The sequence below is a fragment of the Halictus rubicundus genome, chromosome 2 (genome assembly GCF_050948215.1).
Source record: "Halictus rubicundus isolate RS-2024b chromosome 2, iyHalRubi1_principal, whole genome shotgun sequence".
Lineage (NCBI taxonomy): Eukaryota > Metazoa > Arthropoda > Insecta > Hymenoptera > Halictidae > Halictus > Halictus rubicundus.
Genome location: NC_135150.1, coordinates 22,780,450 through 22,807,393, shown reverse-complemented (window position 1 = coordinate 22,807,393; position 26,944 = coordinate 22,780,450). Strand labels below are relative to the sequence as shown.

The following is a 26,944-nucleotide window of genomic DNA, read 5'->3' as shown; positions in this document are numbered from 1 at the left end:
TTTAGTACCATTGTGGATAATACCGTAGATAGAACACGAAACAGGAAAACAATTGCGGTATTGAAATACCGTCTTCGTTTATTTCGAAAAATGCTGCTGTAGCTACTATTACTTATTGAAATTATTAGTAAATTATTAAAGGAAGATTACGTAGGTTTTGTAATTAATATAGAAAGTTTTTATTTTGCATGAAAGTCCGCCGTCTAGTTATTACAGTAAATATCAGAAAAATTAATGAAATATGATCAATATCCTTAAATAACATGACTCTCCTTATTTAAGTGAAATTAGTGATAGTTGTAGAATAACAAATAGTGAATTACCAGAGCAGCAGTGAATTTTAATAATTGTTGTAAATAATATAAATATAAATTTTAAACTCATGTACAATCGCCACTTGTTTACTATTTTTACAAGAATAAGGATTAGACTGCGAATTTCATGCATTTATACCGAAATTGAAATAATTAAAAATTAATTGAAGAATTCAAATAATACGAATTAATTTTAACTGAAAATTAAAATAATAGGAATTAATTTTAATTAATACTAATTGAAAATTAAAATAATAGGAAATTCAGGATAATTAATAGATTATTCTCAAATAAATAGAACTGATAAAGGTACAAATAAATTGTTATTTGATTTCTGTTTCTCGAAATTGATGCAGTAATTATAACATTATTTCAACATGAAGTTATTCTAATACTATCGATAGTCGAAATCAAAAACTAGTTTTAGAACAACGGTAAAGTAAAATAATGCTGAATGCTTTGTACCCAAAAGATGATATAAAGTAACTCGCAGATTAAAAATGATGACTATATTCACCTTTTTTGTGTCGACAGCGTCGTTGTTGGCTGTCGTAGAGGTAAACGACATCGAGGTAGGAGTAGCCGTAGTTACGGTGAAGTACGCCATCATGGTCATTGTCGTCATTGTCGCAGGAAACAGGACCAAGAGCCAAGGTTTGCCCATCCCGCGACCTGCTCATTTGTACTTCATAATAAATATATCTTTGTTAGTGTAATCGGTACCCATCCACACAGTGGCTGTGCTATCTCGTGCAAAATGATCACTCGAGCTCAATTTCATCTGTAACGCCAGACAGTTTAAAATCATTAGTGCGAAAATGAAATCTTACCCTTTACAGAGCTAATCCTTTACATTAATTATTAGGCTGCGGAGTTTATGCATTTATAGCATTTTTGGTCTACTAAATTTGTGTATCATAAAATATGTAAAAAAATTTAACAAGATATCTTCCTTGAAATATAATCGAACCCCTAATGGAAAGAACTAATTTTTAGTAGTGTAACGTAGTGTAGTGTCTGTGTAACTAGTCTACACAGAATGTCCTAAGAATGCTGTACTTTCTTGAAGGGCATGATTCCTGAGGTCATTTGAAGTAACTTTTTCCTTTGCGAAAATGTTCTCCGCGGCTTTACTAAGGAGTTATTAAAAAAAAACACAGACCAATCAGAGCGCCGCTACGTCGGACAGATTACGTAACGGCGCACAGTGGTCCAGATCGAGGAATTAGCTGTTCACAAAGATTTTAGCATTGTTTCCAGATTTAAAGCCATAGTAAAGTAGGTCATTGGATTCGTCTTGACGTCAGCTATAACATTAATTAAGTAAAAAATATATAGTGACAAATAAAAAATCAAGTGCCGCGGAGAACATTTTCGCCAAGGAAAAAGTTACTTCAAATGACCTCAGGAATCACCCCCTTCAGGAAAGTACACCATTTTTGGAACACTCTGTATATGTATATAATTTCATAATTATTCACAGTCTATTGATTATATATGATTTTTCAGACTATTTTCAATTTGTCAAAAAATGCAGATGGAGTGTATCTTTAAAGCAGTTACTGATACAGTTCTTCAGCTATGAATACAGCTCTAGCGTGAGTAATCACTTGTATAGTCTCGCCACGGAAGCAAGCCGCGTCTAATCTGATCTTTAAAAGATTCAATTAAAAGTTCTTTCTAGATGAACCGATTAATTTGATGAACAATTTGTCTGGTCGAAACGTGCGCCAGAATTTAATCGGGAGCTCTACAATCCAAAGCGGATTTGCACAAGATTGATTCGGTTCGTGACACAAAACATTCTAACGCAGGATTTAATGCAGTCTGCCGAACACGCTCCCTGCCATCGTTTGTTTTCATAGCAATCTTCGTAACTGTAATATTTCATTCGATACTCATTCACTTGCAAAACTTGCACTTCTTTAAGAATTTTAAATACATAAATTATTCAATGCGTGAAATGTTCACTATACTTATTGCTCGATAGTATTTTGACGAAAATATGTGAAAATTTTATGCATTTATGGCAAAGATAAAATAAAAAAAGACATTCGAAGAATTAAAAAATGTATTATTTTTATCGGATTTAAAATATTCAGAAGAAAAAAATAAATGTCTACGTAGCTTCTGCTTCTTGCAATTAATGCAGGCAATTTTTATTTTGCATAAAAATCCGCAGTCTAGTTATAACAATTGGTTGCACAGAATAGCAATTATTAAATCTGACAATAATTGAACATCAGATGAATATTAGGCATAAACTATTCTGCACCGCCGTAAACTCGAAAAATGAAAAGAGTTGATATTTTTGGTTTCATATAGTATATAATGACTTAAATTAGAATATAAATGTTATCAATAAAATATTTCGGCATAACGTAAGAAAGTTCCGATATTCTCCTCTGCGTTCTACCTTTGAATAATAACGAGCAGATAATCAATCGGACTTTCTCGTGGAGTACGTGTGAAATAAATGAAAACAAATTAATCTTTGTAATCGATGTGGTCGCTAATGACCTAGCTGTTAATGCGACCACTTTAAAATAAACGATATATAATAATAATAATAAATTAATCTTGACACGAACCTTTTTCTTTCGCATTCAAGTGGTGCCGAGTTTTAGCCCCGGGTCCATGGGGCGTTCATCCATTCCCACTAACATTCCCGACATTCTGCGTGACGGTGCTTTTGCCTTCGTTTGATTATCCGTCACTTTCAGCGATTACTCATCGTGGGGGAATCGATTCTGTAAAATGAAAAGACGAATGGCCCTTTTAGACAACAGTCGTAAACATCGGTATCAGAAGTCGCATTTATAACCCGTTCGTTCTTGTAATATCTCCTACGATCTCGAAAGCTATTTAGAATTCCATAGTGCTTGTTCGAAGATGCAATCTTGTGATACACATGCGATTCTATCGCGAGATCGCATCTTATCGTTGGACTGCTGATTTTGTGCGTTTATGGCAAGAGTGAGTGGGCGAACCACTAAATAGGGGAAACCTTGATGTACGATTTTTGTTCACTGTTTTACCGAACAAAAACGAGGAACAATTTTGATCGCGTAAAATCCTCATACTGTAACTGATATTAGTGGAAAGTTGGCGGCACAATTCTCATTCGAAGCTCGATAAAACGACTGGTGGTGTTGTAAAGAGGAAGCTTCGTTGTTGAAATCCTTGGTAGTTTCAGTCACGAAAAAAATTTTTCAAAGTTTTCACAGTCGTTTGAATGTACAGTATTTTCGAGAATAATGTGTCTTCAGTATCTCGCTCGCTACATCATGAAAAAAAATTTTTAAATAAAATAAAAGATGGATTAACCATCACAAATTTATGGTCGTAGGATTATTTTTTACGAAATTATCACTGTTTAAATACAGTGAGTGACAGAAATACTTCTTGGATCCACTGTAAGTGTACACATTGCGAAGGGAACTTTTGGAACAATCTAATACAGTGTTTACTCTATAAATGTCCCAAATTCCTAGCCAATAAAAGTCCCAGAACTATCCCCACTGCCGCGGGGTATATCCTGTGAAGGGCCAAGAAGCTCGAGAGACCTCAGTCGCTGTGTAAGGTCACGTGGATCAAAGAATAGTATCTCCTGGCTGATATATGTCCGTGGCTAGACCTGTGCTTTGGACATATATCGAGTAAACACTGTATATCTAAATAATGAGCTTGTTTTGGCGGTAACGAACATTAATACAACCTGGCTGTGTAAATAATCTTTCAGCTTTAATATTGGAGATTGTTTGCTTTTTAAATGATAGGGTCCATAGATTGATGGTAATAGAATAGTGTCCAAAGAATGGCCACTCAAATCAGTTTTGTGATGGTTTTCAAATATACTGAGAAATATTAGTACAATCAAGATATATGAATAATCTGTAAGCTATAGTATTTAATATTGTTTTCTCAAATCTTGGAGAATAGTGTCCACAAATTGATGCAGTATTGTCGGTTTTGTGATACTTTGGGAGGAGTATAAAAGTCATTAAAGGAAATGTAGAGAATGCATAGCTGAGTATACATAGTTGGCAACATAAGGGTTGAATTTTCGTTTCTCAGTACTAATACTGGCATTGGGCCCTGTCTTTCCTTGAAGCTTTCACAAAGGAGAAGTTCCAATTTCCTTATCGACACAGATGTATAGATTCAGTATTTGTTCCTTGCTCGGATCCTGAAACGCGTCAAAGTGAGAAATGTATGGCCAAGGTTCTCTGGGGAAAAGTTTGTTTGATGAGCATTCCTCATCGTAGGACCTCGAACTACTTTCGACGCCCTCAAGAATCCTGTCCGTGACCAAGCGTATTATGAATCTATATTGTGTAGGCCGTGCATATTGTACGCATCGTTTAATTTTTTCAAGACAGATGGCTCGTGTAATTAACCCTGGAGGCCGAGGGGAAGCCTTTCTGCGTCCTCCGGTTACAGAGTATTCAAATTTTATCATTTCTACGGTCCGAACTATTACAAAATAATTCTTCGTTTCAGGCTTATGTGTTACAGATACTGAAAATTAGATTTTAATTTACATTAAAATTATTAAATGGTCCGAAACGGTTCACTGTGGATTTCTTATTTTACAATTATCGGCAACGTAAAGATACCATCACCGAACATTTTCGTTGATTTCTTTGTGTAAATATTGTAATGAAGTTAATAGATACGTCCTAACATTCATTTTTAAAATTGGTACCAGATTCGGAAATAAATTACTATAATGAACATGAAAATTTGTTGTTTTAAAACATATGATAATGCTCATACTTTTTCTAGATCCTCTACATCTAAAATCAATTTATACTTCCTCTAGATCCTCTACATTTAAAATCAATTTGATTAAAACAATTATTTAAATTCAATGCACATACTTAAAATATATACGTAACATTTTGGATGTGACATTTTAAACTCACTAAATATTTATAAGTACTACAGAATACAGTTACGACCAAAGAAAAATTGTTTTGTCACAATGAAAACTATACTAACAAATCTCAGTACAGCAAGGTTTTAACTAAAATTTGTCTTCATTATACTATTTTTCTCATTTTTAATGTATGGTTAATCCTTTTAGCATTACTATTTTTAAAAATCAATATTTTTAATACATTTCAAGATTAATACCACTTTTTGACTATTAAAATAGTACCAAAAATGACTTTGTTAAATCTGTTACCATTATTTTTACTCATCTCTAATCTTATGCAGCGTTTTTTGTAACACAATTTAATTGTAGGTCACGAGTTACAATAATTTCCAGAAAACCGCGACCATGGCACTGTGAAACGGGCATTGCTGAATCGATTTCACGTCAGCACATTTATTTCAGTGAGTATCCAAACGAAGAATTCGCTGATGGGGCAACGTTTGAATTTTAACGAGATCAATGTTTCGTAAATGTTAAATTATAATTTGAAATCGCAAATTGATTATATACATATTTTATGTGCGCGGCAACAAGGCAGAAAATAATATACGTTTAATTGAACCCTCTTACCAGAATTTCGTAATAAACGATTCCAGCAAATTTTCCCCTCTTAATACTTTTGATAAACTGTTTTGTTTCAAATAATGTCTTAATTAAACGTTTACCAATATATTCGTGAAATTTTTCTGATTAAAATGGCATCAAACATGGCACAGTTTGGGTCAGATTTACTTGTTCAATCCACGATACAGTGGAAAAGAAAAGAAAGAAATAATTAGTATTCCGGAAATGGAATAGTTATTTAGCTACAGTGTTAGATTGAATCTTTACTGATTTCTACCATAAATCGTGTTATACATATATGAATCGGTTTAGACCATACTGTTAACTGATAATGGAAAATTTAGATATCAGTTCGGATAATCGAGGTTCCACTAAATCGTGAATTAAACAAATAAATATGATCCAAATAGTATCGTGTTTGGTCTGATATTAATCAGAAAAGCGCTGCAAATATGTTGGTAACAATTTTATAAAGAAATAATTAGAAACCGAGAAGGTTTGTGAACTAATACTAATTTATTCGCAAAAATTCATCGGCTGTTTTTTATGTTAATGCCAGTTTATAAGCACCCTGTACATACAGAAACTAGTTCTATGATATAAAACCGGTGACTAGACTTTGAGTGACAAGCCGCGAGCCGGGTGTCCTCGAAAAGCGGAAGATGAAGATTTGCAAACACTGCTCGATAAAGACCCGTCATAAACGCTGAAACAGCCTGCAGGTCAGTTCGGAGAACGCTTTATAACTGTGTCAAAGCGATTCCACGTGTCGGCGTGGATATAAAAGATACAATAGCGGTCTTGAAATTACATAAACATAATATTGAACCTGTCGATTGCCTACCGATTACTCGCATTAAATCAATCATACTGCAGCGTTTATCTCTAACGGTAAATCAATAGTCATAAATAGACTGTAAATCTTTAAGCAAAATTAAAATGTTGTGCATCAATTGCAATAAATAGAAAGTTCCTCCTCTCTTTAATAATTTTAATGTATTTAAAATAATTTATCGACGTCAATCATTTGTTTGACTTTTCTACTATTTTAAATTTCACGTACCTAATCCACCTTGAATTATATAATGACGTAATCTAGTCCACGATTTACATTTATTTACGTCGACAATGTCAAATTGAAATTGTTTTTTTAATTATAGTTTATAGGAGTCTAATAATTAGTCAGAGATCGAGTTTCATAAAATGCGCAGTGTAATTATTAGAAGATGCTCAATTTCTGTTTTTACAAACAAAGTTTCGCATTTAATTAAAAGTTTGTAGTTCCAAGGCAAAACCGCGGAAGTCGTGAATTAGTTTAGATCTTCATCGTGCTTTCGAAGATGGATACCTTTGCTTTTGCAAAAGGAAATCATATTTGACCTTTCACATTTGTTTATATAATTACTACTTTCAAATTCTCTGATTTACCTCCATTAAATTTATTAAATCAAGACATTCCTATATTTATGAAACTTGAACACACATATAAATATTCCATTGAAAAGAAAACCTAATAAAGAGAACGTATGTTTTTTTAATTTTGACCTGCAACGAACATAATTCGATGTTTCATAGTTTAATTCGCAAGCCATTAAAATATTATAGTCTATTCTAATATCTTATATTATATTCTGGTATATTATGTTTTAGTATCCATATTATGGTATATTTTAGTATATTATACTCGGTTAAACTTCACCTTGGCAACCCAGAAATTTTTAACTTTTTACTATATAATCCTGTACATCCTGACGAAAAAATTCCAAAAATCGAAGTTTTAAGGCGAGGAATTCACTGGTTCAACTTTAAATACGTATAACTTTTGAACCAGTAAAACTCACCTTAAAACTTCTTTTTGGCATTTTCTCGTCAAGATGTACAGGATTATATAATAAAAAATAAAAAATTTCTGGGTTGCCAAGATGAAGTTAAGCCTTACACTATATTCTTATATATTATATTATACTTTAGTATATCATAGTATAAACTTGTATGCCATGCTATACTCTAATATATTGTACTATGTTTCAGTACATTACAGTGTATTCTAGATATTATACTATTTTCTAGTATATTATAATACGTTGTATTATATTATAGTACATTCGAGTACATTACATTACATTGTAGTATATCGGAATATAATCTAATATTTTATATAATATTCTGGCATACTATACTATACTCTTGTGTCATACTATATTTTAGTATAGCATGCTGTATTCTTGTATATTAGAGAAACAAATGAATGAATTGACTTACATAATAGTAAATAAATTATGTTGTCAACACATCCGAACTTTCCTGCTCGTTTCTCTCGTTGAGTCCCCGATAAATGCACAGTTCCTAGCGCTAAATGTAATTCGTAACTCGAGTTTGGAGCATATTAAAAATACGAGACTGCTGGGAACATGAAACACAGGGATCCATCGCAATACCGCAAAGCTGGATACCCTCGCTCCATTTCGAATTTCCTTTTTTTCTTCTTCATTTACGTTCCCAGAACCTGACCTGTATTCGTGCTATACATTAAGATCGTACAATGTTCCGTTCTTCGCCCTTCTTATCCGAACGTTACTTCTCTTAGAAAATCCGTAAAACTCATTTTAAAAGTTTCACTTCTGTTATTAGTCAGATCTCGGCAGCCCCCGAAGCTGCAGCTGCAAACTTTAATGTCCCTTCAGACAACACGCGTTCGCCAGTTTCGATATACAAACACATACATAGATATACGTACATGTATACATACCCGTGCAGCTCAGGATCATTTCAGGGAAAATCTGTGAATACACCCCGGAATCGGTTGGAAGTTTGAACATGAATAGTAACTTGACCTCGTGTATTTGCAAGGTACGGTAAATTTGCTATAGAAACTGTACAAATTAAAACCGGGCTTTAATGTAAAAATTGATTTCATATGTTTCTACTTCCCTTTGCGGACCAAATCGTGACATACAATCACAATGACTCGCATATTTGTTTACGTGTACTTTCTATATAAAAATTGTTACGGTGTAATGGAAAATATTTATTAACACTAAAATCGGGCTTCGCTTGGATCAAATCGTGACGTACAATTACAAACTGCAGTGACTCACACATCAAAATAAGCTTACAATATTAACATATTTATTAATTATTATTACTAAAACTTTTGACTATACAGCTGAAACACTCGTTAATAAACATTATGCTCTGACACTACCTAATTCTTGAGTCTACAGATATTTAGTTTGACAGTATTTAATTGCATAGTGATATATTGTAGTTAATCGTAAAATGAAAGAAGAATTTTCTGCCTAAGCTTTGTTGCAACGTAATCGCGTTTATCTGCTCAACGATGGCGAATAGCATATTCGCTGTCGTTTTTGTAATTGCCCTAAAGTATGGAAATTGGTAACACCATAGCTCGCACAGTTTCCATAGTGCAGTCATCGTAGGTATTCCGTGAGCCGCCATTTGTATGCGACTCGAGGCATGACCGGTCAACGTAAACTACGGAGGCTGAGAATTCTACGAATGCCCTGAACTTTAGGGGAGTGCATTGTTCGAAAAAGTTGGAATTCCTAAAATGAAATGTCGTTCTTGTCAACTATTTCCATATTTACTCTTTCAAGGGAGCTAACTCGAAAGAAATTCTTAAATTGTCACAGCCATAAAATTCCTTTGTGTCTTTAAATATTACAAACCGATTATTTCCATTTCAATATTTCGTAATCCCGTTAAAATATAACATAAATAATATTAATAGTTATTCAAGAAAATCGAAAGAATTATGGAACTTTTTATAATAGATTCTATTTCAAACGTGGAACGTAGAAATTATTTTTAAAAAAGTCCTAATACAAGTTTCAATGAGAATAGACAAAGAAAAGTTCTTGTAAGTAAAAGTTTTAGTTTGAAACGGAACTTATAAAATGTAAAAATAACAATTTTGCTAAAATAGGGTCAGATACTTTTCCATTAATATTAAAAAAGTTATCGATCATTGTAACAAACACTGGATACTGTTCAATAGATATTCTACTGTAACAATATTAAATAATTATCGGAAGTAATATGATATTTTTAATGTTCTATTTATTTGTATTACTTATGTAGATAATTCGCAGTTCACAGCTTTTTAAATAAATGTCCTAAAGTAATTTGTCGAACTTAAAAAAAAATAAGAGATTTATTTCGATCTCTGGCTTTTAACCATTATTTATTAATTATTATCTTTCCGTGTGAAAAGTAATAGAGAAACTAAATCGGATGACGCTACTGCAACTATTAGGTTGTTATATGAAAAATGACGGATTGTTACATCGATCAAAATGTGTCAAACTTTGAATGAGTACAACAAAAATAAATAATAAAATTAATTGTCTGTGTATGTCGAATCTCGTTCCAGTATTATCCGATTTCTTGGATGTGATATTATATTTTTAACAGTTGTTTTTTGTTACGTGTTCTGGTTATTCGTGGCTACAGTGCTCATGAAAAACTGTAATAATATTTTTGTGGAATTTCAGCTTGATACTTCTGCACACAAACGCATAAAACCGAAATTACTTTCGAACCATTAAATGTTACGGTTCATCCTACATGGTATTATGGTTGTTTTATCGAGAAACCGAGCAATATCTTCTACACGATCGCATAACTATATATTTTAATAGAATAATTGAATTATGTCATGACCCGTTAAGCTTTATTCAGAAGCGCATTTTTATAATATTTAAATGTTACTTCGCGTAGAAAGATTTCGCATACAAGCCATTTTGTAAAATATTCAATTCATCGATTCGACCACTTCCAGTTGCATTTTTCATACATAAATTCAAAACCAGTGAAAATTTGATAGTCATAAAATGTAGTTTGCGCTATACAGTTACTAGACTGTGAATCTTTTGCAATATAAAAATTTTCTGCATCAATTGCGAAATTCAGGTTCCAATGAAAACTTCTTTTGTCTCTCTAATAAGTTTAAAAAGTTGAAAATAAGCGATGCTCGTAATTCTCCTTTTTTTCTTTTTTAAATTGTAGCTACTAATTTCTGTCACGAATACATAAAATCAATCTAAATACATAAACAATCTAAACTTGCAACTATATAAAATAACATATTAATATTGTAATTTAATGAAAATGAATATCTAATTGATTCGGTTCAACGAAATAGTTCCAATGAATTTAATTGAAATCAATGTTTACTTGGACGACAATTATGTTATTACTTATACATGCACAGCTCAATCTACTTTATTTACTCCATCTCTGGTACTACACAAGTATTATTACGCCTTGGGTATCAATAGAAGTTAAATTTCTCGTTTCTTCGTAATAAAATCTTCGTACCGTGTTTACTAATATCGACACGATCATAACATGTTTGCTGCTGTTTATGTCACGTAATAAAATTGTTACGAGCATTAGTAAGGGTAACTACCCTTAACGCTTCATCAATGCTGCACGGGAGTTGACCTAGAACGTAGAACCCTTTATAGTTGCGAACAATTGACTCCATTTCTTGCGGTTGAACCAAACTTCAACCCTTCATGCCCTGAATTATGTCATTCTTATTTTTCACTGCTATTTTTACTCCCTGACACTTCAAGATTGTTGAAGTAAGGCATTAAAAGTATAAATATGCTTTAGAAATATTAAACCCCATATACGGTGAATGAAAGAAAATCAAAGCATTTTATTAGTAAATCAAATTGATTTATTACTGGATCAGATTAATTTTGAAAAAGATAAGCACGTTCAGTTTATAGCAGTAGAAAGCATCTTTGTTTTACATTCAGTTACCCGTTCTTATTACTACAAGGTTAGAGATATTTGTTAATAACATTTTCATTAAAGCAAAATTAACAGTTAAGCACATACAGTTTATAGCAGTGCTTTAATTAAAATGAAACCTTAGAAGCCATAAAGAGTTAATATACAATTAAATTTGTGAAAAGCATACAATTTATCTTTTAATTATTTAACCATTTTATTACTGTAAGGTTTCGGATATTAATTAACAACATTTTCAATAAAATGGACTCACTATGTGCTTAACAGCTAAACACATTCATTCTGTAAAAATATTCAATTGAAAATCGTAGTATAAAATTAATTATATATTAACAATATTTTCAATAAGACAGACTTACGAGTATTAATTTATATATAACATACAGAATATTGAATTTTTGTTTTTATCCGACAATAAAGACTACGATTTTTCTATTTCGTTTTTAAAACATGCTTATTAAATACTGGATTTCTATTTCCTTTTTAAAATGTGTTTATTAAATACTGGATTTCTATTTCGTTTTTAAAATGTGCTTATTGAATACTGGATTGTATTCGGAAACGATGCTTTATTGATCTACGGCACTATATCGAACTTTCGAAAATTCGACAAAACTCCAGGACAGTGCAGGTTACCAAACAGTGTACACAATTCCCTTATCTTAATCCGCCGATGTACTCTAGTGAATTACGCCAGAGTCTATGTTTGCTATTCCTTTTCATCCGACATGTCCATAAGCCACATTGTTGACAAATTACCAGATATGATACCATGTTTCCCTGTACGACTACAGCAACACACACACACTCCCATTCTCAATTCTAAACAACACTCGCAAGATGGACACATACAGTGGATCTATGAAATATTTCAACACTAAATACCCCTCTTGAAAACTTGCTTGTATTTAAACTTAGATATAATACTATTCCAGGGAGGAGGGATTCAAATCCGTATAATGTTAAGTCTCTCTTACGCTTTTATTATATAACATAAATCTAACACGGCTGTAATAGAAGTATATCGTTTAGGCAAGGAAGATTACTCGGAGACACGCTTTTTAAGAGGATATAAACTTGAATAAATACACCGGACGCCTCTGGTGCAAACTTCTACAGCGTTTTCTGGCGACTAAATATTGTTTAAAAAGTCTATAAATGCTTAAGCGATTATTATTATTAGACTGTGAAGTTTTATGCAAAATAGAAATTCTCTGTATTAATTGCAAGACACAGCAGCTACAGTGACAGTTATTTTTTCAATTAATGATTTTATCGAGTTGAAAACAATACAACAGTATTTCTAAGTTTTTTGAAACATTTTCACCATTTTGTATTTGATATGGCCACAGGTCTTTGAAAATCGGGCATGAAATTTTGCAATCATAGAATTACAAAGTATATTTATGAGATTTTTCTGAAATACCGACATCTAAAAATTTGAGCAGCTGATTCTTAGATGAATCTTGCAAGATAAATTTTTGGAATCAGACGGCCATCATAGTTTCGCGATTTTTAATGCTCGAAGCTGCAAGTGGCACGCGTCGGCACGCGGTCCGGAATGAAAAGGAATGAGTATCGAGTGATTATCGGGATTTATGATATTTTTTAGGAACGGAAGACGCATCGTTCGCACAAGGACGGGTCTACAGCGCAGTAGAGACGATCGATGCAGCAACCGGCACAACCAGCTACCCCCAGATCGCACTTCCCTGCTCCTGCTCCTCTGTCTCTCCTCTCTTGCTCATGGCATCTCTTTGTCCTCCCTTGCTCATCGTGCTACTTTTCCCACAGTTTCTTCCTGTCACCTTAACTTCCACTCCTCTTTCATTTCCGCGGCTATTTTTAACACTTTCTTCCGTGCCATTCTTTAATTTGCAAATGGCTGCGGGAAGTCTTCGGACGAAAGTTGAGGACGAAGCCCCCGGAGTTATTAAGTACCAGTTATTGGAGATCGCTCCTCTATGGACTTCTGCTGTCCAGCCAACAATTTCTGCAATAATTATTTCGTTTCGCCGTTTCATTTATAGTCCTCATTGAACACGGAATTTTAATGTTAAATCTGTTCGATTTTGGAAAACTATACCATGTACGAATTTCATGTTTGCCTCCATTGCTCGACTACTATGAACTGTGTAATTGCGGTTCCAATTAAACGCATATAGCCTGTTAATCTTATAATTCTATATAGAATAATAAACATATTATCACAGTTTATATTTTCCTGTAAACCATTTCATACACAAGGTATCTTACGTTGTCACGTTGAAAAATATTCTGGAAAAAGATTATCAAGAAGAACAATATTTTAAGCTCTTTACACATTTTAATTAGAATTAGTGTTTTACAGACTTAAAAGTCAATGTGTACAGATTATGAAGAATAAACAGCGTACATTATGGGAACGAATAATATAAACGTGTCATTTTTCGTGTTATATAAAAAACTTTCGACGGAAATTTAGATTGAAAAGGTCAAATAAAATATTTTCAGATCGGAGGATGGAGGATTGAATTCCGTAGGTGGTCCAATTGTCGAATTTCACACCGTTCGGGTGTTTCCTCGGGGGAGCACTAAAAAATATCCTGTTTCAACGTGTACTGGCAAAAATAAAGGACAATGGATCAGCGCAGGTTGTACTGGACAGAATCCAGAAACGATTGCGCTGTAGCTCTAAGCTTGTATCATACTGTAAAGCTCCGCCACACATATAAACACTTGTTCGCTTAAGCTGAACTCGAAAATTATTCGAACCGTCTATGCGACAGTTGTCGCGTTAAAAGTGGAAAATAAAAAATACTTTCGACGAATTTAAGAATACTTGCTCAAACAATCGGATAACTTACACGTCGCGTAAAAAACAAATTTGCCATTATTTGAAATTGTTTGTCATTATATGAAAGATAACGATGAAATTAAATGATCCTGTAGTTATTTAAAGCGATATACAGTGGAGCCAAGAAATGTTTGAACACTGTAACCGATTCTTGAAAAATTGACTATATTTAAACCGTGATAATACCATTGAACAGCATGTTTTTATTTTATGTATATATTTTACGATTTAGTACTAACAGTGGCATTAAAAACGGGAATAAAAATTTTTATCGTTGAACCGAGCGACGCAATTATTAAGCGGTTTATTTTTATGCAAATCGGATTCCGTGACATGCTACACTTGAAAATGTGGTATAGTGAATTGTACACGGGTTGTAGTTTAAATGTAAGGCTATGAAAACGAAGCATTGATTAAATTTGATTTAAAGCTTCTGTTAATTGAAGTCCGTCGAAACAGTAAACTAATAAACATTGAACGGCAAAGTGGAAAGTGAATGAAATTAATAAACCAACACACTCATGCTTGTTTATTCTATAATGAGTACGCACTATTGCATCAAATCAGCATCGTCATAGAATTATAAAACAGTTTGTTGCCGACTAAATCACATAATTAAAATCCTATCGTGTATCAGAATACGTCAACACACATAATTATTTCACTATTTAGCTAGTTATTAGAATACATTGCGAATTAATTATATTCAAAATCATTTCCAGAATTCCCATTATATTGCAAAAGATCGATTGTATGTAAGTTAATTGGACTGCACATATTATGCACTTATGACAAAATTGGGGAGATGCTATTTAAAACAATAGACAGATCGAAAGAGTATTAGAACGTCGATATAATATTTTTAATTTACTAACATGATTATAAGAAGAAAGAAATTTCTATTTGGCTTCTGCCTCTTACAATTAACACTGAGATATACAAAAATCAAGGAAATTTCACACAATAAAATAATTGGTTTATATTATGAACGAAATTGTTTACGACCACGAAAATGAGAAACGCAATTAGAAAAAATTGACCACATGCAAAGTGATATTTGTGTTATTTAAAACTGAGATATACAAAAATAAATTAAATTTTGCACAATAAAATAATTTGTTTATATTATGAACGCAATTGGTTTCGACCATGAAAATGAGGAACGCAATTAGCAAAAATTGACTATACGCAAGCTGATATTTGTGTCATATAATACTGAGGTGTATGGAAATAAAGGAAATTTTCCGTCCGATTACTAAGCTAAAATCAATTTTAAACTGACAAAGTCTACCAAAGAATTTCCTTACATTTTCCACGCAATTGGTTACGACCGAGAAAATGAAAAATGCTAACCCCTGGTGGCGCAAGTTGAACGCCACAGAGAACGTAATAAGCCGCCGTGCTACTGTTCTCAATTAGGTTACGATTAAGGGAAATACGGTCTAGTCACGCGAATTTATTACCAGTCGCTAACATAATAACACGCTACTTTGCGATATTCTATAGTTATCGAGTGTTAAGCACGTACTTTTCTTCGCATTGTAACAAGACTTCGTGGAGATTATTAAATATGTCGAAGAAAGAGGACTAACATTCATAACAATTTCTTGATTTTTAATAGTGTTAAATGTAAAATGAATGCAAATCTACAAATAATAGTGAATGTATAATAATTGGTTTAACAGCTAGATAAATTATTGCTCCAGTTAGGAACGTTTTCAAACATGTCATTTAATAATATTGATAGCTAACAACACAGTTAATATTAGATCTATATTAACGTTATCGACTTTAATTTTTCAAAAAATGAAACGTGAATATTAACTAATTTATATTTAGAACAATATGAGGTATGATTATAAGAAAAATTAATGGTATAAAAAAACGGTGACAATATTTCAAGAATTTAAAAATATTGTCGCACTACTTTCAGTCTATTAAAATAATTAAAGGTAGAAATATTAGATTAGAGGTAAATTAAAGAGTAAATATTTCTTAATATTCTTTATTAAAGAATAAATATTATTATTATTAAAGGATGAAATACATTCTTATTCAATTTATATTTCACATAAAAATTCACATAGTTATACTTACTTTTAAAGCATAATGAATATTAAAAAAGAGATATATAACATTAACTGATTTCAATGAAAAATTTTAATATCTCTTTTTTAATATCCATTATACTTTAGAAATAAGTATAATTAATACAGGCACAATAATTGGTACCCCACAGTAATTGGATCCCTTACCCTGTGTTCTATGAGATTGCAAAATTTGAAATCAAAATAATATTTCTCAAATATTTTCTAAAAAATTGCAGATACAGGAATCCAAATCTTTTATACAAGCTTGTTAGTAACGAATGATAATCATTTTTCATCAACTTCGATATCTGCTTTCTCAAAAAATTTGCACGTCTTTAACGATGCTCGGTGCATCTTCAAAAAATGCCTTTCCAACGTGCAATTAAATAAATTATAAATAATGGGACCAATACAGTATCAGTTCACTATATTTTCCGAATCACACGATGAAGATTGAGTATTTTCGATCAGGGCAGGGTGGCTGTCATTTCTCTGCCGTTTAGTCCATTACCACCCCTGTGTTCGACAAATTGTCACCCAACATGTGGTCAACGTGTTCAGGCTCGTGTTGCAACCAATTACCTATTGTTAGCATTATAACTACGTATAAACAACTTCGCAACTAGCATTTGTTTATAGCTTTCCATAGAATATATCACGACAATAATTAACCCCGTTGATGGGATGATGGGCCGTTAAAAAAAGAAGACGAATGGAAGGAATGTAGCATGTTCATGCTAACGTACCTCCTACATAAAATATTAAAACAATTTAACAAAGTTAAGCCATGGACTCCCTGAATATTATGCTACGTTCTACAATTTTAAATAATAGCGAACACAAAATTAATTTTACTTGGTTTGCGTAAACAATGAGGTTATGGGTATTATACAATGCGTGCTGGTGGTAGTGAACATATTAACGCAGCGATTGTTGCAAACCAAAAGCACAAATGCAACAATAAATCTGTCTTTTCTTTAATTTCTCCTAACCAAATTTTTTGTTTAATTTCTTCTAATAAATTGAGGTTTTTTTATATGCAATAAGTAAACTGCGGATTTTTACGCAAAACAAAAATTGTCTACATTAATTCCGAGATACAGAAACTACATAGACATTTATTGTTTTCTTAAATAATTTTCATGGGTTGAAAATAATAAAATTGTTTATAAACTCTTTAAACGTTTTTGCTGTTTTGTATTTGTTCTACTCATTTTTGTCATAAATGCATAAAATCCGTAGTCCAACAATAACGTTCCGCTTCATTGTATAAAACTACCGCAAGTGACAAAAAGGATTTGTTCAGAAATTCCAAGATGGCGGGGAAAAAATAAAAACAATATAAATAATTATTACTACATCTTACAAACCCAATTTTGATTTTACATTTATTGAAATTACAAGAATACTTCCATCGTAAATCATTAATTAAATGTTTTTATCCGAGCACATACAATGATGAAAATTGTGTAACATCTGAATTAATTCAGTCTTGTAAGTCTTACGTACGTCTTTATTGTTAAAACCAGTTAAAAGGGAACAACATTATAAAGATTTGTGTTTCATTAAGTAAATTACTTCGACTTTGAGAAATTTTTATGGCTACCGAGTCGACAATCAAGGTGTTCAATGACGGTGATTAATGGTTGTCCCGAAGGTTAAAATAATGGTGAGGGTGCTTGGAAAAGGATTGAAAAGCGTTGACCCTACTTTGTTGGACGCTGATAGTCTTGAGCTACCTCAAGGGGCGAATAAAGATTTGTTGTTATACATAGCTGCTCTCCGGAGACTGTTAACATTCAGTTTCAGCCGTAGACAAATTTAATTAGAACTCAGCCTAAATTAAATTGCCGATTTGAACTGCAATTGAACCGCATTGGTCATTAATCTCTTGATTACACTGATTTGAAGATTTAGTTTATTAATTCCCTGTACGTAATATGTACATCTCGTAATTATGTGAGCAACAAAGACTTTACAATTTAATCCGCTTATAATAAATAAATGTCTGATACTGTCGATAACATAAATTACTCTCTATTGAAATAATTACCAGTTTTCCTTTTGCATAATGGTTTCAATTTCAGATATAGTAAATCTTGTTTATTGACATGATAAATAAATCTTTAACATCACGAGTAAATTTCAATTACTTTTTTATAAACGTCATAAATTATTGATTTATCTAAAGTCGATTTATACTTGTCATTAGCGACTACATTAGAATATTCTAATAACTTTTAGAGTAATTTTAGAATATCTGATTTTCTTTTATCTTCTAAGGATTGTTCAATAATATACAAACTTTTTTCTTGTTTCCTTATTCCTAAGTAATTATTAATATTCTTTCCTTAATAATCTAAATCCGTTTTAGTATTTAGCCGTATTTAGTCTAATCATTTTTTCCACGAATGCATAAAATCTGTACTAACGAGATAATGTATTATGATCTGCTCTTATTATAAGTCTGATTAACAAAATTCGATTTCTTCTATTCGGAAAAATCTCATTTATTAATTTTCCCTCGAAGTGAATTTCACTTATGTCTAAATTTTATAAGACAAATTCGATAGCAAAAAAAAATAAAATACCGTAAAAGGCGTTAACCGAATTATTTCGACAAATGCCAAACATATTTGAATATCAAAATATTAAAATCGAAAAATGTCAGGCGTCGCTGAAACAAAAATTAAACTAATCACGTTCCAGCGTAATTTCAGCATAGTTCCCTCAGCACAGTAAAGGGATTGCAGTAAAGGGATCAATATTTAGGGGGTTTTATTAACTGACGTGTCGCGGCAGCTGGCAAATCGGCGGCTTTGATCACCTTCGCAGAGATCGTTAAAAATTCAAAGCCCTTAATGAGACTCCGGAGAACAAGTCCCGAAACATTTTCGAAGACTCGTGGTTTCTGAGAGGAGCCGTTTATAGCCGGTTCGTCTTGGGCGAGTTAATTGCATCAAAATTCGGCTCGTTTCAAGATCGCCGGAAAATTAATTTCTTACGTAACCGATTTGCTCGATGGAGTTTGCAAAAATAGATTTCATGTAATTCTGCTCATCGTTATTTCGAACTTAATTGGTTGTTGGAGCGAGTTGTGAGGCATGGAAAATGTTCGAGTTTTCCAAGAGCCATAAAAGTTTTCGCAAATGATTATTAAATGCAAATGGAAATCAGACTGCTACTGCAACGCTTGTGCATCGATCGAATAGTCTATCAGTTTTCGATGGTTAATAAAACAGGCATTGCAAATACTGTTCACATTTAAATCATTCAATTAGGAAAAGCAGCGTGCATTTATCGATTTCAACATATACAGGATGTCCCAAAAATGTTGTATTTCAGCGGGTCCTGTAGTCCGTGTTTTTCGCCAATAACTCCTGAACAAATCCACGGAAAACATTTTCGCAAAGGAAAAAGTTAAATATTTCTGAAGGAAATAATTAAAAATGTAAGTGTAAGAGCAATTAATGTCGGCGTAATTAAAAAAGTACATAATAAAACAGATTGTTTAAAGGAACGAAATTATAAACATTGCTCTTTCACGATACGTCTTTTAAACAAACCGTTGTTGAAACAAGCGATAAAACCATCTCTCCGCCGGATAAAACGTGTAAGCATTTCGCGAAACAGTTTTCAATTTTTCGGAACCACTACGACCATAGAGTAACCGCGAGATTCAGGGAAAAGTAATTTTCTTGAAAGACTTCGGGCGTCTCAACGTGTTCCATTTGGGCTATGGAACAGGTAGAACTGATATATTTTATCTATGCTGTATCCGTCATATGTACGTGTTATTTTGCTCGCATTTATTTCCCATGTAGAACGGAAATGATTATTATCCAGACTTCACACAATTTCCATGAAAATTTGGAAGTGGAATAATTTCAACCCCAATTGAAGTTTTCATTTTCAAGGACTCGTTAAAATCGCAAAATTACTCTCCATCTTAATACAGCATTAAAATTAAAATACTTTCCCCTTAAAAGGTCACTCAAGGTCATTCGAGGTCATTCGAGGTCATTCCAGGTCATACAAGGTCATTTACTGCCGTTCAAAATATAGCTGAGCTAGGCGGAAGCACTAAACCAGATTTGTGACCACCATAAAATGTCTTGCCTGAAACAGAGTAAATTTTATTTGAAATGTTGTTTAGAACGAGCTCTACTTTCGGAAATAATTGCGTGTGAGACTTTAAATGGGACACAGGGTGATCGGTAACTAATGGTACAACCGAATAGTGGGCGATTCTATATAAAATAAAATAAGTCGAAAAGTAGAATAAATTTTATTCATACGAGTCTGACGAGTCTGTTCACGGCTTACCGATTCCACTTACAAATGCTAAGCACTTGAACCTAACGGATTTCCAAAGTCGATTTTCTCGAAAAGTAAGCCTCGTATGAAGAAACTTTATTCCACATTTTCGACTTTTTTTTATGTAGAATCACCGTCTTTTCGATTGCGCCATCAGTATAATCCATGTACAATCTAGAAACATTTTTCTTTGCCGAAAGATCCGAGGTTTCGTAAAGCCACGAAGACCATAAAGTCAGTTAACGTTTCAACTGTCCAGAAGCTATCTTAATTGGACGAGAACAAAGTATACTTTTCTCGAACAGAAGTTTGTGAAATAATACGAGAAACTTTATAGATTGGCCAGATGTATCCGCGCAGTCTGGGAGATGAATGACAGACAAAATAAACGTTCTACTACGATGAAAACTATTATCCCACCGCGTAGTGTTCCTCACTCCAGATAACACTCTAATCCTTGAGTTATTCTTGAATCAATTCGCGTTCAATTTTAGGCACTTCTGCAGCAGGAAGGTCAGCCGACTTGTAATCCGCTGCGTGAGTAAGACGTTTTCGAATGTTCACTATGTTTATTTAGCATATGAATATTCAATATATTTAACGAAAACGTGCTTTGTATTCGTATAACGTATGCGTATTCAATCAGAATAATTTTTACTTTCACGTAAAACCTTTTGGCAAAAAGCAGATGTTGTCATATTAAGTTGTATGATAATTGTAAAATGAAGACAAAGAAGTTACTCATTAGATTGCAAATTTTATGCATTCATAATAGAAAGAAGTAGATGAAGTACAAAATAGTAAAAACATTTGGAGACGCATCAAATGAACAAAATTTATTTTATATTCTCGACTAATTTTCTCATATAGGATCACCCCTTTGACGTCCCATTTCGGGACACCCCGTAGATATATGGAACGAAATAGTCTACGAAACTTCAAAGTTGTTTTTTAAGAGAACGGTTGACTTGAGACCTGTAGTTCCTTTGAGGCTTTTGTTCTTAGCTCCGAGTACTACTAGATGCAATAAAAAGATGTTTGACCTTGAAAAAAGTGACAAGATCAATTTTGCGGAACCCTTTTTAAACAGATCTCCACCTATCCAGACGTATAATTTTAAAACACCCTGCACATTTTCGTCGCCACCTCCGTGATGGTGGGCTTTATGGTGTCTTTGGCGCTGCGATGCTTTGCATTTACCTTTGCCTCGACTATGCTCCACAATTAATTCATAACAGAAATTTTCGGAAAATCTGATTAATCTTTTCTTTCATTTAGATCACTATGAGTTACCCGCAACACAGGTACTTTGTACTGTTTGTCAAAATTTCGAAGCGATTCGAGCATTGCGGGTCTTCGGTCGTATCGTCGGTCCATCCTCGAACTGCCCGAAAACTACGGCCTTGTGTTTATGGCAAAAAGGATTGCAAAGTATTGCCATTTTTCAAAAAAATAATTTCAAGAACCGGAGTCCCGACACTCGTGAGAAATGTTGCGTGGTGGGTGCATTTAAAGAAATCCTGGGTCGTCCGAAGGCGAGCCGGGATGAAATAGCGACGGTAGCTCGGCTATTAGGGTCAACAACGGATTTCAGGAAAAATCGATAGACGGGATAGCGCGACCCTCGATGGATATCGGTCTGTTGACAATCGAGGGCTGCATACGAGACTCGGGGGTAAGCCTTTTTTTTAAATTCCGTTCATTATCTTCATCTAAGGCCGCGGTATACAAAGAGGCACCACCGGACGTCCGTTGTTATTCCGACGGGCGTGTTTTCCTTTATTCAGTAACAGTTTTTCAGAGACAGTTTCATACAGACGCGCGCACTCCTATCCTAAAGCGATATGCACATGGCAACGTCGATTGCTCTTGCCCACCCTGTTCCTGCTCGTAAAATTGCAATGCATGAGTTACTCGAGCTAAAAGTGACGCCGCGGACTCGTTCGCGAATTTTCTTCGACCGAAACCGTTTTCGTTTATCGACTCACGCTTAATTATCGACTGGACAGCGCTTGATGAGGTTTACTGATTGCTCGGGAAACGAGATAGCAATGAAACAACGTAAACCGATTTAACTATTGAAGAGATTCGAAAATAAAAATATATTTATTTTGTCGATTTTTATTTTGTGTTTATATTTATTTAATCGAGACGCTGCATTAGAAAATTTTTGGGCAACAAGCCCGCGACGAAACGTTGCTCCTTTAGGTGAGATCCGACCTCGTCGTTGGCCAAAGTGCTGCAAAGGGAGACCTGCGATTCTTCCACATATTCGGGACGTCTGCAATTCTTTTTCATCTTTCCAACAAACGCGGAGGCTGCAAAGGGAGCTTGATCATTTTCTTGGATGTCGATCAAGCTTCCTACGACCTGCCGGGGACACTGGAAGATCCGCTCATTCAAAGGCTAATTCATATCTTTTTCTTTTGTATTTATGTGCAACAATTTCAATAACAAGAGCCAGCAACAGCGAAGACGCAGCCGACGTATATACTTCGCATTGGAATTTACTGAGGATACTCTCGAGAACCAATTAGCAACGGCTTTGGAAGAATTCGCAAACGATGGCGGCCGTGAAATTTGCAATGGAGTACTAGTGGTTGTCAAAAGAGTACTAGTGGATACATCCAATTTTCTGGTACAGTTTTACATTGTTTAACACCAGTTAAACAAGTCCCAAATAATGAGATGTGGCAATGTTTGTATAGGTACAAATTAATAAAAATGGAATCTAGCATTATAATTGAGTAACTGTTCTAATATTCGAACAATAAGGGAACAAAATGTTTCCCTGTTTAGTTCAGATAATCGATGTTCTACTGTAATACGAAGGGGAAAACAGCACTTGCCTTAATGAAACTTATGCGAAACGCATACCATTCGCGTGCCAGCCAACGTGTTAATGGGTTAATGTGAAACGTCTGTATGTACAGTCAGTCTCGTAATTGATGGCACACACACACACACACTTTAAATCAGAATAAATTCTTTTTAAATGGACCAAACGAATTTTTTCTGCCAAGCTACATCGACTAGTTTACTAGACGATAGGCAATGCAAATTTTTGTAAAAACTGTGTTTAGTCTGTTCTGTGAAAAAAAAAATAGTAAAAGTTGCTTTTTACAACTTTATTTGTTTCAGCTCCTAAGGAAAAATTCGCTTCCGCCGCAGAGAAGTTGGAAGTATCAGTTCAAGGTTGTAAACACAAGGTTACACGTTATACACAATATAAATTCAATGCGATGCGAAGAGAACCAGTTATGACATGGAACAGTAATAAATGACAAGAGTTGATTTCTCAGAGAAATTATTGCTTTTAGGACCTATGTTTATTAGATATTTTTTACTCCTCTCGTTGAATATCATAAGAGCTACAAGTGTCGGAACTTTTTTTATCAGCCTGTATACATGCTGAAAATTTAATCGAAATTGACTGATTTGTATACCATTAAAACAACAGTTTTCCACGATCTTCACCCTATTTTTGCCGTTTTATTTTATCATTCAGTGATTTTCAACATTTTTCATCGTTTCGCCTCGCAAACCAATCGACGAATTTCGATAAAATTTTCCGCCATAACCTATATGAATCTACAAAACACATTTTTTAAATTTTCATCACAAACCGAAATAGAAAAGTTGTGAAAATCAACTTTTCCTATTTTTTTCGCAACACAGAATTAATTTTACAAAATGTTCATTGCATATCATCTAGCAAAGTAATCTATTTATTTTGATGTAATTTTGTAATAAGTATTTATTTTGATTTAAAGTGTGTGTGCCATCAATTATGAGGCTGACTGTACGTTCTGTTAGAATTTGCGTGATTATAGGATTGTAAGGTTGAGATCCACTGTGTACATTCACAGTTTGTCGCGTGCTGGGTATTGCCAGTAGGGAAGAGCAGAGTATTGACCTTGGAAATGGCAAAAGATTCATTCCCTCGCGATAGCTCGGCAAGGAGGGATTCAGGGTCTCTTTATCGGGGAAGGGTAGAGGTTCTGTGTCGTTGCCAAAATTCCCCGCCATTGGGCATAAGACAGGTACAATAAGCGACACGAAAGCCTGCCCCCTTGAGAGAATTGTAGCTCGTTTTACGGTTCTCCTTTTTCACGGCACGCTTCTGGTTCTCACGAAGCTGACAGCGCTTCAAGTGCGCCACAATTTTCTCCGTCCTTAGTCTTCCGTGTCACTTATTACACCGTTGCAGCCCCTTCCACGTTCAGAAAACATTTCGGATTAAGAACTTGGGAAACGCATTAAAACTTAAAACCTCCGTTACATGAACACCTCCTCGTTACGTGCGTCGCGACACATACATATTCATTTACTAAACACGCCCAGCCGTGTACTAGCGTCACGAGTCATTTCCTACGCGGATCTCGACATAATTTCTTTTAATTAAACGGGATAGCCCATTACTCCCTTAGGGTGAAACAAATTTTCCCCGGGCAGATTCTGAGAAACCTTGGTATTTGTTAAGGTTAATTTAGTTTTATCTTCTGGAACGTGTTTCTCCGATTTTTCATTGTTTAATGTTTTGAAACTAAGTCCCGCGTTGTCTTCAGATTTATTTAAATTTTATTTTGTGTTTTAGAAACTTATTTCACTAAATGATTGCAATATACAGGGTGTCCCAAAAATGTTGTACTTCCTTGAAGGAGCTGATTCCTGAAATCATTTAAAATATCTTTTTCCTTTGCGAAAATATTCTCCGCGGCTTCGTCAACGAGTTATTAACGAAAAACTCGGACCAATCGGAGAGCTGCTACAGCGGAAGGATCCCGGCTCGGCCAATGCCAACGCTACGCTCAGCGGGATCTGTCCGCTGTATCCGCGGTCTGATTGGTCCGTGTTTTCTGTTAGTAACTCCTCAACGAAGCCACGGAGAACATTTTCGAAGAGGAAAAAGTTATTCTAAATGACCTCAGAAATCACCCCACTCAAGGAAGTACATCCATTTCGAGACACCCTGTATACCATTCATTATTTGCTTTTCAAAAAAATATTTTGGCCAGCATTGTTCGTTTACCTAATCCCAATAAAACATTTATTACTAAACTCATTGAAAACGAATAGCCCTTTATGTTTCACAAATAAGTTTTGTAATAAATCCTATTGCTTATATTACTTGCTGTCGATTCCTTTGAATTTATTTACAATCTTATATATTTAAAATTTACTCATAAATTTTTCTATATTCTTACAGAAAAATATTATTAATATTAATATTATTATCTTATAATATAAAGTTTTTACTGCTGGCTTTAACCTAATTTCCTAAAATTTGCATTTTAAAAATTTGTAACAGGTCCCAGCTACACTATAATTGTCTGAATGTTCACTCTACTATAATCTCGTTAGATTTCCTTTAATTGAATTTTACTTTGACACAATTTAATTTAGACTTGCGTTAATTTATACATTTTATGCACGGAAAAATTCAATTAAAAAAATTCAATTTCTTCAGTGATGCGGGTGCGATTGATTGAATGACAGTTCAGAAGCATATAAAATCACGAATACATACACTGTCGTACTTTCTTGAGCTATGGTAAATGTTTGGTGTCATTCGTTTCGAGAGGCTCTCGCACAAGCCGAATTACATCCCCCATTCGCTCGATTATAATGAAAAATTTGCCGCGTCAACAATCAACCATTCAGTCAGCACCTGAAACGCAGAGATATCGGGGCCATAGTAGTTGGTTGTCATCGAGGAACCACGGAACCATTCAAATTTCCATTACTCAGCATTCACAGTGAGTCATTCAGAGCGATCTGGGGCAAATAGGCTTACAATCTGTATTCGGTCTGATTAGTTTTAGACGCTGACAGACTTCATAGAATTTTAGGAAGCACTCGAGCCTCGCCAATCAGGATAATGATTAGCTCCTGTCATTGGATAATTAGCCAACGTTCGAAACAACTGCGTGGCTCATTATCCATTAATCAGACGTCTCAACACTTTCGCTGCTTCGTCAACTCCCGCACGCGTAACCTATATTTCGGCACAGCCCGAAATCAATATTTATGATGAAACGTCCAGTAAACAATTATACACAGGACGTTTAATGCTGTCATACGACGAAGACTACTA

General features: G+C 33.9%; 1 protein-coding gene across 4 annotated transcripts in view; it reads right to left on the bottom strand.

Annotated features, from left to right (window-relative positions):
* The window catches only part of LOC143365646 (putative G-protein coupled receptor CG31760), a 52,404-nt gene that overhangs the window by 19,522 nt on the left and 5,938 nt on the right, over window positions 1–26,944 (bottom strand). For 3 of the 4 annotated variants that reach the window (XM_076806010.1, XM_076806011.1, XM_076806007.1), the window contains exons 2-3: window positions 2,906–3,064; window positions 832–1,095 (exon numbers count right to left, since the gene is read on the bottom strand). In XM_076806010.1, the coding sequence (XP_076662125.1) occupies window positions 832–978 (147 nt within the window). In that variant the 5' untranslated portion in view covers window positions 979–1,095; window positions 2,906–3,064. The remainder of the gene's footprint in view (window positions 1–831; window positions 1,096–2,905; window positions 3,065–26,944) is intronic. The other variant, XM_076806009.1, reaches the window with a different exon arrangement.